Below are 13,299 nucleotides of genomic sequence, written 5' to 3'. Positions count from 1 at the left end.
AGACGTGCACACTGCTGCTCACCACTCTGTGTCAGCAGGTGTTTGGCAGATCAGGTCATATGCCCACGGGCAGTTACCCCGTTGGGACCTTCCTAGCCCAGATTATTAGCTGACAAGATATAGCAAGAGCTGTAGTATTACCTAAAGATTCTGCTGGAACCTTGTATGTCCTATAGCTTAAGTACCTGACATCTTCAGATCCAAAGATAAACACAAAGTGAAGTAAAGAGTGGAAAGCTACCTGTATAAATCCTGATTAGGATATTCATCCGTAACAATTCTCCTACGTCTGATCTGGAGGTGTCTTTGGGTCACTAGGAACCAGAGAGAGCAGAATGAGGAAGCCAGTTTGAGTCATGGCTATATGAACTACAAACTACTTGTAGGTTTTTTCTCTCTAAGCAAGAGGTGATACGAGCATCTCAGCTGATGCTATGTTAGTGTTTTAAGGAGGATAATACTGTTCTTTTGGAGTAGAAAAATACTGAACCATTTGAGGTTTAAATCTCTCTCTGGAAGCTTAATGAAAGCTGGTAGGAATGATGTGCCTTATTCTTCCATCCCCCACAGAAAATGTGGGATGTGATGCACAGAAATGTGACTACAGTGAGGGGGGGAAGTGTAGGTGCCCTGTGATCCCATTCTTCCGGAATAACCACAGCCATTACCCAGCTGCTCAGCTGGTGAGGTATTCATTCCACACTTGTCTGGCATCTCTCTTAGTTTCCTAAATTGTGGAGATGACAATGCTAACTGTTTGCTCAAATGTAGGTAACCTGTGTTAGCTGGAAAGAATTAATCTGATTATAGCTGCTGGCATACCACTTCTGTTTACTAATCTTTTGAACTGTCTTAATGTTTAGAGTAGGTTACAAGCTGTTCTTTAAATCTTTCCATCCAGTAAGCTCTTAGACTGCTCCTTCACTGCCTCTGACTCATTACTCTCTAGTCACCATCTTGTGAGACGTCCCTGCATAGGCTCTTCTGTCTGCCTTGTGTAATCACAACAGCAGCTTGGAGATGGCAGGGATGAGTTACTGGAGTGGCTGGACAAAGTGCGGTGTGGATAAATGGAGAACATGAGGAAGGAGTTGGTAAACACAAGAGGTGATGTGTAAACTCTTCATAGTTCCTGCTTAGTAATACTTAAACATTTTCTTAACTTCTTACCTACTCGCTGCACTGTTCTTCAACGCGCATGAGCTCCAGCTTGCTTTTGCTTATATAGGCTGCCCCTGGCTTGGGAGAGGGATGGGGAATCGTGAATCCGCCTCGGTGCGCTTGAGGATTTGTAAACGTGTTTACAGAGTAACTGCAGAGTAGCCGTGAGGAGGGTGAGGTTAAATGTGGCAGAGGCATGGAAAGAGCACAGGGATTCCAAGCTGTCCCTTTCTGTTGCATCTGTAGGTGAGGAAGGCAGCCCCCAGGTGTGCTCCTTGTGTCCATGCGTTCCCCTGGGAGCTTCAGGGCTTTGTTTCAGGGCTGCTTTTCTTGTTGCTGCCTCTCCATATGCTAGAAGGCGTCTCCTTCTCTTGCCTCCCCTAGAATTGCTGTCTTACCTTTGGATTTCACACAGTATTGTAGTTGGGTGGATTTTTTACTATTAGAGAACTTGGTTGTAAAGTGGTAACGACTGTCCCAGGTACGGGTTGTTGTCTGTCAAATAGTGGCTTCTAAAGGCTACATAAAAACACAATCAAATGGAATATAAAACTGTGCAAGTTTATCCAGTGAAGTCAACTGAATGTAATGTTGTTTAGTGGCAATAAGAAAGTCATATTATTGTCTGGAGCTAATTTCCCATGTAAAGGCAGCTCTGGGGAAGGAACAAAGCAAGAATTAGCCCTGGAAGATCCTTGCTGTGACTTGTGAAAATTTGCCCTCCTGTCTTTGTGGGCTTTTTTGGCAACTCTCAGTGCTGCGTGTGTGTGTTTTTCCAAAAACAAAGAGAAAACCTCGCTGGCCTGCTGCTGTACCCTCATGTGGACTCGCTGAGTAACTCTGCTGTGAGATGTTTAACGTGTTCCACAGTCACCCCTACCTAACGCACGTTGCTCCCTCTGTGGTGACAGCGATGCAGTAATTAACATGTGAACTTACACAAAAACCCTGAAACCCACCAACAAAGAGCATACTTGAGACCTAGAGCAGACATGGCTCGGAAGAGCCGAATTATCTGGCTGTGGAATAGGTAAATAATTTACCAGCCTGCCATGCCTAAGACAGCTGTCACAGGTAAAGAATCATTTTAGTTGAAGCGGAGCGTGTTTAGAGACCGTCTCAGATTTCTTCCTATGCAGGTGGCGTTGTGGGCGCTCGTAAATTTGAATTGCTGGTCTATTAACAGCTCAGTGCAATCCTCACAGCCTTTCTCACACATTTCAGATTTCCAGTCAGTCACTTGCAAAGTTACTATCTTTTCTGGTCTGTAACAATCTACGCTCTTTATTTATTTGTTTAACAAAACAACACAAGTACTGCAGGATATCAGCCCAGTAATACACTGCTACTGGGAATTACACATCCCCCGTGCGTTCACTCAGACAGTCTGCCCTTGCTCTGCATCCGAAGTGTGAAAGGCTGGAATTTGGATATTTTCTTGGTTTAATTTCAAAAATATTTTACAGATAGTATCACAATACCGAACGTCAAGCCAACAGTATAACAATTAAAAAAAATATTTAATTTTAAATGAAATGCATATGCTTAATAGAATCTAATAAGTGCTTTTAAACTGGATACATATGACTGTAAATGCCAGTTTTTAATGTACTTTCTCAGATGGAAATCGCTGGGGATCACTTGGAGTGCTAGCTTCCAAGAGCGATGTGCTTGTCAGGGAGAAAATTTGATAAATTACTCAAAATGGCTTTACTGTGGTTTCTGTGCATTTCGCATAGATAACTTTTTGTTAGCTTTCTTAAAATCCAGGGGTAAGGAGGGACCCTGAGAATGGAATTGTCTGGACATTGTCTAGCTGAGTCCCAGAGACTTAAGTTATGTGGTGTGACATTAACATTTTTGCAAGTATTAAGACACAAGAGTTTTGGATTAAGTGGAATAAGGGGAAAATGTTCATTTTTCAGAGTTTCAAAGCCTGTCGTGTTCCTGTTCATCGAAGTAAGTGCTGCAATCATGAACTTCTTTCCCTTGCTCTTCATAGATTCCAAACCCTCTGTTTGACCTGGCCGGGATAACATGTGGACACTTTCTAGTTCCCTTCTGGACCTTCTTTGGTGCAACTTTGATTGGGAAAGCAGTAATTAAAATGCATATCCAGGCAAGTAGATGCTACACCTCCCTTAGGGCTCTGGGGTGAAGGCTTTTTTTTTTTTTTCTCCCTTCCTGACTATTACACTGTGTTATTTGGTAATGAATTCTGGAATCTCCCTTCCTGACCTGAAGTAGTGGAAATTAATTTGGTGCAAAGGATTGACAATAAAGGATCTGCTAGGCTTCTTACGCTCCAAACTTAGGCAACTAAATAATTTATAGCTGCAAACTAATGAGCTCGCTGCCTACACCACTCAGGAAATTGGTGGTTAGCCAAGTTATTTACCTACGGTTTTTACCAGGCTGAAAGGACTTAGTACTCATAATGAACTTGCCTTTTTGGTAACAAGTGGTCGTTTCAAAGAGCACTGCAGCCGGCCCTGACCGGTTAAGCGGCAATTTTAAACGCTGCCGTTTGTCTCAGTTGAGCGTGTAGAGAAGACCCCACTCCCCCTGGGCCCTGCAGACAGAGTCTGAGGGTTTGTCTCTGGGCACGTTGTCCGTAGCTTTCCAGCATGGTTACAGTTTTTGGTGTCCTCAGCCCATGTTATTTTGAAAGAGCCTGATTTCAGAGTCTCTCCAGTTTTTCTTGCTAACGCAGAGCTTTACCGGATGTTCTGAATTTGGCAATCAGAATCTCCAGTTGCTTTCAAAGCTGTTGAGCCTTGCTCTTAAAATGCGTCACCATTTTGTCCGATGAACGATGAAGTATCAATTCCCTGGTGATTCTTTACTGATGGCAGTGTGGGTTTAATGCTGTGTCATGAGCTACGTGGCTCTATCTGTAATGATTAGAACCAGTGTTTTCAGCTGGGGCTTGGGTTTTTTTGAGCATCTCCATAGGACTGGTGCAGTGCCTGTTGCTGTCTTGCTTAGAAATCTTTGTCACTACATTAAAGTGGCAGAAGCTATTAGTAGTAAAAAATTACTCATCCAGTACCCTCATCAAGCTGCTTAAAAAAATCTTTCTTTTGCCCTGAACAGAAGATTTCAATCTTCAACCCTTTTTTCTTCCCATCTTTTTGTAAATGGTTGTTTTAATTTGCACAGTCCTTAAACAGAAAATTCTTTCATTTACTGTGATAGAACAGCTTTTTCTCCACACTTATTTTTGTATTACCTGAATCTTTCTACTTTTAAATCTGTGTACTGTTAGAATTTGTTCTGGCAGCAGAGAAAAGTGAAATAGAATGCGTGTAATATTCCTTTTATTATTTTGTTTGCCTTGTTTAGCTAGCAGAATCTTTGCTATGTAATTTGTAGTGCTCCACGCTCAGATCAACTTTAAGTGAAAAACTATTTCCCAGTGTCTTGTACAGTTGGTAAATCGTCTGATTTTGTAACACGTTTAGCTGTTAGGATTCTCTTTTTTGCGATGCTTGATTTCAAGCGTACTCTTGTGCAATAGCCTTGATTTTTGTAGTGATCTTGCTGCAATTTGGAATTTAGGAAACGTCAGAGTCATGGAAAAGGCTTTTAATGAAATCGTTCTCTAGACAGGAAGCAAGTGTGACTCTGGTGCAGTGGCCATCCTGGAGCTGCTTTTGACTGGCCTCTTCCTCCGGACCACGAACTCATTTTGTGCAGTTCGAGTCACATCCCTTATTTCCAGACTAGTGAATAAACTTCTCCTTAGATCATGTTTAAACCCATTTGAGGAGACTGTGGGAACCGTTTGTGTGTGTACCCACATCTACAGAGTCTTGCTCACTCTTTGCAAACGGACAAGCAGTCAAATATGAGAGAAGTGGAATTAGCACAGGCTGTTTTAATAAAATTTGAACTTGTGTTTCGAGGAGAAGGGAGTAGTAAAATTATGGACATTGAGATTTTCTGCAAAATAAGCTTTGTGTTACAGAAGTTTCTTTTACAGAAATTACTCTGTCCCAAATAATCTGTTGCATTAGAGACGGTGACAATGACAACCTTAAGTTTTTTTGAACAGACAGGTACCCAATGGCTCTGAGTTCGTTCTTCACTAAGTATTTTTTGTGTCAGAAGCACGTGAACTAGAGGACTAAAAGATATATTATTTTTCACTTGTGTGATCTTTAAGTACATGTGTTTGTACAAGGGGATGCGAATTTTTCTGCATGGTGATGACTGTTTTTCCATTAAAACATTGTTGATGGAGTAAAGTGACCTTGAGCTTCTGGGAATTTAGGTTTGGGGAGGATGCGAATGGTTAGTAACACAGGCTACAAAAACATTGCAAAAAATGAAATCTATGAGGAAATAGAATAATAAAGTAAACAGCTTTTCTCTCTCCTGCCTCTTTTTGAAAAGAGTATTGAAAATTAAGGATCTTGGGGGAAAAAAAAAAAGAGAAGGGAAAACTGTGTGTGAGTGCTGGAGCTGTCTGGTCAGAAAGGAACATAAATTGTCCTGCCCCATTGTCTCTGCTTCCCTTCTGATCAAATGTTTCTCTAACTGATGTTTTCCTTCCTACAGAAACTTTTCGTTATTATAACATTCAGCAAACATATAGTGGAGCAGATGGTGTCCCTCATCGGGTGAGTAATTCTTTAACACAGTAATACCTTCACTCATCCAGTGGAAAAATACTGGAGGAGTCAAATTAGATGTGCTGAAAATTGTGCGTTGCTTCGGAGTGGAGGCTTTGGCCAACACATAATTTAGGTCTTATTTGCAACTTCATTCCTGACCTCAAGGGCTTCAAGTACCTCAAGAAACATAATAGCACCACAGGTCAGATGGCCTGAGTGTGTAGTATATAGTTAACTCTCACCCAGAAACATGATACAGCTCTTCAGTTATAGATCACTATGCTTTTAACTGCAAAAAACCTTTTTTTAATGGCCGTTTTTCAATGTTGTAGTGTGATCCTATGACAAAGAAAGAAAGAACTGTTGTGATTTATGCAGTGTCCCAAGATGACAATAAATATCTTCCATAATTTGAACTGCTTTATGCATTTAAAATATTAAGTCTGTCATAAAATGTCAGAAGGAGAAATTTGGTGTGTAGAGGTGTATCTCCGTTCTATTAAACTTGTTTTTTAAAAGGAGAAATTACAGTTTTCACGGAGAAACTACTCCTGTTTTGAGAAAGGTTTTTTTTTTTTTCAGACTGAGTTCTTTAGTAATTGATTACTATTTTATTTTTGAGTGAAAATGTCAGTTTAAAACAAGAAAGCTAAGCAAAAACCCAGCTAACAACAGTTGGGGGGAAAAAAAAAAAAGACAATTAAAACAATATACTTACTTGTTGCCTCAGTGGGTTTGAATGAAGATTGGACACTGATGATGAAGTGCTACATTTTTGCCTCATATCTACCTGCTCAGTCATGAAATCCTGTGTAATTTTAAAATCCATTGTTGCTGTTAACATTTCCTGCCTGGTAATCCAGCAAATAACATTGCAGCAGTGCCTCTCTAAGCATGCAAAAGTTTCATAAACTGCTGGAATGCAAACAAAGTGTGCAACTTAATTGAAATGTAGGCAACTAGATGGAATCATATGGATTTCATCAAAAATTCATGCTTAATTGTGTTCGTGGGGAGGAAACTACCTCCCGTTTTCAGTACACTGATCAGAGAATGTCAGGGATGCAGGTTTAAAGTTTTAAATGTGAGTCTCATATTTAAATAGAAGGGCTTATTGTTGTGGAGTTTTTTTGGTTTGTTTTGTGTTTTTTTTTTTAAACTAGTTACCTAATATGGACATAAAATAAATTCTAAGGTGGTTCTACTTTTCCAAGGTCTTTCACTTGTTATATGGGGCAAATTGATTGACACTTTGCTGTCCAAACTGTAATAACTATTTTCACGTAAAATCCAAAAAGGCACACTCCTCAGGAACAGTTTCAGGGGAGAAACGTCTGGAAATAATTCCTTAAAGTATGTAAACTTGAAGTAGTAATGCTATACAGAGAAAAAGGAGCGTCAGAAGGAACGTTCTAGGGCATTTCACTAATGAAACAAATCCTGACTTTATGACTTCCTGATCTTCTGATTGAGTGTCTGGTTTGTAACAAACTTCAAAATGAATTTGTTGCTTTGAACATTATTTAAAAAAAAAAAAAAGAAACGTGGCCACTTTAACCATCATTAAGTTTTTCTTAATATCAATCACACCAGACAATTTACTACTAACTTTTTTGATCAGCACTGCTACTAGGTCAGGTACGGTTCCAAAGATTTACTCTCCTTCAAATCTTTGAGCAAAAACTAGTAGTTTTTTCCTACTTCATCTGTCTTGGAGATAATTTTGCATCGAATTACTTCAAATGCATTCACAAGACCTCTGCTGGATTCAGATTTTATTAGATGGTTGATGTCAGAGTTAAAAAATGTTCTCGGGAGACAGTAAGATTTTTGGAATGTCCTGGTATCCTTGACTTTTTTCAAGCTGTCTGCTAGCATTACCTCATCAATTTCTTTTAGAGTGGAGTATAAAACATGTTAAACAATAGCTTGCATTAAATCCCTTATTATTAAATTAAACTATAGATCTATTTAATGGTCAGTAACTTTATTTTAATCAAATTCTGTTTGACAAAATGACTTAAGACATTTTTTGTCTGGGATATTGCTCTTACACAATAGGAAATATCTAAGCACAATACTTTAAAATAATGAACATATTAATAGACAGGATAATTAAAATCTAGACAGAAGATTAAGTTATGAGATAAAAGTCTAAGAACATTCTAAAACCATTCTGTGATTCTAATATTTGATTTTATAAGCCAGAGAGAATTTCTCGATAACTACGTGATTCTTAGGCAAAAAGCAGAAACGATTCACCTGCAGACCTTGCCCATAGCTCAAGAGTTGTTGACTTCTGGTGCTGGATGCTGCTGGCGTCGCGCACTAAGCCTGCCATAACCAGGCTTTTAAAATATAATTTAGGGCAATTTGATTTTACAGTTTTGTTTAGGTCTCCATTACAAAGGGATCATAAAAGACTCCTATTAATTAAATAAAGAAAAGGAGAAGAAAACTTGGCAGGAAATAAAGAAGTTGTTTACAGAAAATTTGATGGTGGCCATGTCAGAGGGAACAAGGTGGATTTAAGAAACCCGTGGACACGGGTGGATTTAAGGAACTGAAGTTAGCATGAGTGCTGAGGTCAGAGCTGAAGAGGATTACAGAGGTACTGGTGGCTCACATGAACAGGCAATTATCAACCTGTTCTACCAGTTAATGGTTCAAAGTCGTGTCGTTGCCGTCTAACAGGCGAGAGGACGATCCTGTTTTCTCTCAGGCTGTGTCACGTTCATAAGGAAAGGTGGGGTGTAAGAGTCTTGTCTTGTATTCTGTCACTTGAAGAGTTTCACTTGCTGATCATCTATGCAGAATACTTTGATGGTGGTTTCAGGCCAAACGTAGCCCAGTTTGAAATATTTAATTATCATGTGTGTTGTGGGTTTTCTTTTGGCTCTTAAATCTTTCAGTGTAATTTTTTTTACCTACAGCTGCAGAATTTTTTATGAAGTCACACTAAAAATACTGCTTTTAAGCACGATCATATTTTCTTTGAAGTGGCAGTTTCAAACGTGGATTAAGAATTCCCAGAAAACTACTAAAGAAATAGTTGTCAAAGCACAGACCATCCACAGAACTGTCTGCCATCAATTCTGGGTAAATGTTCAGAGAGGAAAAAAAAACCTAAATTTTTTTTTAGCTCAGTATGCTCCATTCATATTTTGTAAGAATGAGCTAATGACTTTAGAACTTCAACAGACATCTAAAAAATTCACAAACATGTTTTATATAGCATTAGACAGCTCGTGGCCTTCCCCTCAGAAGCATCTGAACTTCAGTGGCAAGTGGTGGCTGCATCCCTTTTGGACGAATCCCACCCTCCGGGCGGAGAGATTCCCTCGGACTATTGTTAAATTAATGATAAACTCAGGTGGGCTGCAGGAGGTCTTGGTTATAGGGGCTGTGAGAGTTCCTGAAAGGGGAGGCAGGAGCCCTGGTGGTGCCCGTACGGTGACCAGCGCGCTACGGCCTGGGGCAAACGGTGCCTGGCTGGTTTTAAGAGAAGTAGCAACTATTCAGTATTAGTCTATTCAATTAATGAACTGAGTCAATAAGCTAATTTGAAGTTTAAATAGAAGCCAGTGAAATGCATGTAAAAAGAAATTGCATACTTCCACAGATTTTTAAAAGTTAATCCGTTAGTGCCATGTTCTGTGGGTGAGGCATGTTAACGCTGTGAAGTGTAATTGCACAAACTCTGAGAATCTCCCCCAAAATATCGGTGCTTCTGAAAGGTTTCTTAACCTGGTGGGTTTTGTGGAACAAATTTTCATGCTTAGCAGCTATGCAGGCCAGTCGGAATGATCGCACGGCTTAAAGGAAGAACAGTTGTTGGTTACAGGTACCTGAACCATTGCCTTGACAAACCAGTTTGCTTCTATTGTGCCGTAATTCTTTTCTTCACAGCTTAATCTCACTTGATTCTTGTAGGGAGCGTGATGTTCCTTCTGTGAAAAAAGTACAAATGAAATGGTGGTGACTGATGTAACTGGAAACTGCTTAGACATTGTGGTTTTTTTTCCAAAAATCACTTACAGTAGATTTAGGTTACAGTATGGGTTTAGGTTATTTCCTTAGAATCAAGTCAAGAAGCTACTGTGATCGAAAGGGCTGCACCAGAAATCAGTTGTCCTGGGGAGGGAAGAGCCCTTTTCTTGATTCACATTGTGCCGTGCGATTGCCTGGGTTCTTGGGGAGCCTTCAGCAGGGTTTGACCCCACAGCGTGGCCTCTGCCAGCTCCTCTCTTCTACCTCGTGTCGCTCTGTGCTGGGCAGACCGGCATCAAAGGAGCCAGGGCCCATCTGCCAACCACACCTTCTGACTTGGTGGACCTTTGCTTTGCATGTACGCCAGAAAGTCCATGTCCTGTTGGACTCATGTCTTCATTAAAGGATATTTTGAAAAATAGGTTCCAGTCAATATTTAAAATAAAACCTGGGCAGTAAAACTCAACCAAGAGTAACTTGAAGTGGCTGAGAACGTGGATAACTGAGCAGTGACTTTGAAATCTCCTGAGAGAAATGCTTCTGGAAGGTTATACCAGTGCACCTGATGTTTCTTGGTACAATAAATCAATGGCTCTCCTCCCACAAGTGCATCAGAAACCTGTGGGACCGTGCCCTTGTAATACACCCCATGCACAATAGATCAGCTCTGCACAAAAAAGGCTTTAATGTCTTGAAAGGGACACAGATGTGGATGAAACCTGAGTAGCTTTGGTGTTGAAAACCTTCCAGTGGATCACAACAGAATTATAAAAGTTTATTTGCAAAAGGCTTGTAGGATTTAACTCCGGACAAGCAAGCTTTTTTAATGCATTGTGTACAGAAATAGTGCTATATCTTTGACATACAAATAGAGTTTTCCTTACAAAGAGCAATGCTGAGCAGAGTTAGGAACCAGCAGTACAGAGATGTTGCAATTCCTGCTTTGGAAAGCATTGATTTTAACGTAACAGAATGTCCCAAGGAAAAATGTTTTGCAGGCAGCTTGGTTAACGTGGGTATTGGAGCGTAGTTCAAGGTATAAATGATGTCAAACGTGGAACAGTTTTAGCTTAGTAATCTTCAAATAAGATATATTCGTTCTTCGTCTCGTAAAGCAAGTGAATCTGCCAAGTGGCCTTTTAACCCCCGGAATGTTTCTGTTGATCCCGACCATAAACCAGATTTATTTTCTGCAATTCCTGAACGCTCGAGCGCAGATAACGCGGAAGTTCCCCCAAACGTTCTGAGGCCGGAGCGGCGGCGACAGGGGCCGAAGGCTGCGGTTCCTCCCTGCGTGGTCCGGGAGGGCAGGTTCTGCTGCGGCCGCGCTCCGAGCCACGGTCCGGGTTTGCTCCGGCATCATCTGTGCGGGATGGAGCCCGAGTCCACCCTGAGTCACTGGGAAGGGTCCCGCTATTGGCGGAGCCGCAGGGAAACGGATGGTTTAAATACTGTGAGAATCTTTATCAGCACAGGAAATGACAGCTCATTAAAATACTAACCGTTAAGCCCGTTTAGATCACTGTCTGGAAAAAAATTAACCATTGAAGGTTCAGATAACTGGCAGGAAGAAAGGTGCTCTGTTTAGGCAGTGAACACGGTACGCAAATTAATCAGCTTTGCTGATTGACCAGCGGCAGAAAAATTTTTCCGTTGGAATCTATTTTTCAATGGTTTACGAGTTGTCTAACTTGCAAAGATGTTGATACCGTGATGGAGCAAAACTTCTAGTTTCTTTGGAGGGAGAGATGGCTAAAATAACCAAATATGGTGCCTCTCACTCAATGCTTCACTGCTTTTGATCTCCACAATGAATTTTTCTTGTGTTCTGACAGGGGAATGTAGAAACGTGCATCTAATACAGAGAAACTGTGTGGGAGGAAGGGGTGATGATTTATTGATCTTTTTCGTAATTGTTTAGAAGGTGAAAGCCTTTGCTTTGGCCCTCCGGCCCAGCTGTCAATAGCTAGTCTGATTTAAATAAATTATTTAAAAAAGACTTGGAGGTGCTGGGAGGGAAGACTCGCTCGTTGGTTCATCACATTCTTCAGTGCCACTTAATTCCCTTTTTCGGAGCAAGAGATAATCTCTGGCCTTGGGCCACGCGTGCTGCAGGACAGCGGGCGAGATACTGCATGTGGGCAGGGTTTGTGCTGACGAAACGCACAAGGACGTTTTCCTCTTGGTTTGGTTTTCTGTTGTTTCAGAATTTCTGTCGCCGTTATCTTCATTTCGAATTGTAGCGCTGGCATTTCCTAAAAGGATGTTTTTCTGTAGCTGGATTACCCCAAATAGCTGAATCCCAGCAAAATGCACACGGCGCTGTTTGTCCCCAGACCCCGAGAGGGTCCGGACAAGGACAGAGTGTCCACGCCAGAGTCTGACAAAGTCAATCCCCCGTGTTAACGGTTAAACGGTTTTTCCAAATTAACAGCTGTGGATATTAGAGAGATCATCCATAAAATGGGGTTGTGACTCAATATTGCATCACCTTTCCCAGCCGGGCTTCGGTGTGGTTCAGCCTGGGAGCCTGGGGGCTGGTTTGCACCATCTAGTCATGGTTCTCCTTTCCCTTCAGATTATTATTTCCATGAGAAAACGGATTTCCATGGTTTTAAACCTGTAGTGCTTAATGTTTCTTGATCATCACAACCGAGGTACTGATTCCGCTTGTTGGTAGGAGCTGCTGGATAGGGTATAAAATTCAGAACCGAATGCCAGTGAAGTTCTTATTTACATCTTTAATTTCCATCAGAATAAATGGAGTTTAAGAACTGCTTAATCAGCTGCTTAATCGTCGCTTGCTGTTAGAGGCCTCTTACAAATAAGAAAGTTTCCTTAGCAGTAAAAACCCCACTGTATTAATGTTCCTAAAGTGTGAATCCACAATGGTGGCTTCAGTGATTCTGGAAAACACTTGCTAATTCTGACATTTCTCTCTGGAAAAGATGGCGAATTTATATCCTAAATCGTGGACTGATAGATGTTCCTGTGAAATGTTAGTGCAAAGATACTTAAATGCAGCCTCTGATGGAGAACTGCACTTCAGCATTTAGCACAGCTCGTAATTATTTGAGTGCTCACAAGCTCTAGAAGCACAGGTTATGAAATTCCACTAACTCAAGAGTAATCTATACTCTTAAAGCTCTCGTAAGATGAAAAATTTGCCTTTCAAAAGTGCAAATATCATGATTATATGGTTTTAAAGAAGGATTTTTAATATTAGTAAAAATGCTGAAGTACAGAATAACTTTCTACTTTTTGTTAAGCTGGCACAGGGAAAATACTTTTTTTTTATCTCCTTTTGGTTTGGTGCTTCATCCACGTGCGTTTGAGAAAACTCCTACCTGTAGTTCCAAAGATTCTGTTAAAAAGATAAATTTCCCCAAAATCTTCCCTATCACTTCATGCCTAATGACATACATTTGAGGTTCAAATATTGACAGTCATTCTTTGAGAAGCAAATCAATAAATTGTACAGTGTATTTTAATAAACACTATTTTGCTGTAATTGGAGTAGAAATTTCAG

At 40.6% G+C, this 13,299-nt stretch overlaps 1 protein-coding gene across 5 annotated transcripts in view; it reads left to right on the top strand.

Moving 5' to 3' along the window:
* VMP1 (vacuole membrane protein 1) overlaps positions 1-13,299 on the top strand; it is a 67,242-nt gene that overhangs the window by 48,042 nt on the left and 5,901 nt on the right. For 4 of the 5 annotated variants that reach the window (XM_086624415.1, XM_086624414.1, XM_086624416.1 and 1 more), the window contains 2 exons: positions 3,164-3,280; positions 5,725-5,786. In XM_086624415.1, the coding sequence (XP_086480541.1) occupies positions 3,164-3,280; positions 5,725-5,786 (179 nt within the window). The remainder of the gene's footprint in view (positions 1-3,163; positions 3,281-5,724; positions 5,787-13,299) is intronic. The other variant, XM_086624417.1, reaches the window with a different exon arrangement.

Source organism: Tauraco erythrolophus, chromosome 21 (genome assembly GCF_009769465.1).
Source record: "Tauraco erythrolophus isolate bTauEry1 chromosome 21, bTauEry1.pri, whole genome shotgun sequence".
Taxonomy (NCBI): domain Eukaryota; kingdom Metazoa; phylum Chordata; class Aves; order Musophagiformes; family Musophagidae; genus Tauraco; species Tauraco erythrolophus.
The sequence above is the reverse complement of the archived record's forward strand: the minus strand, read 5'-3'. Positions and strand labels throughout refer to the sequence as shown.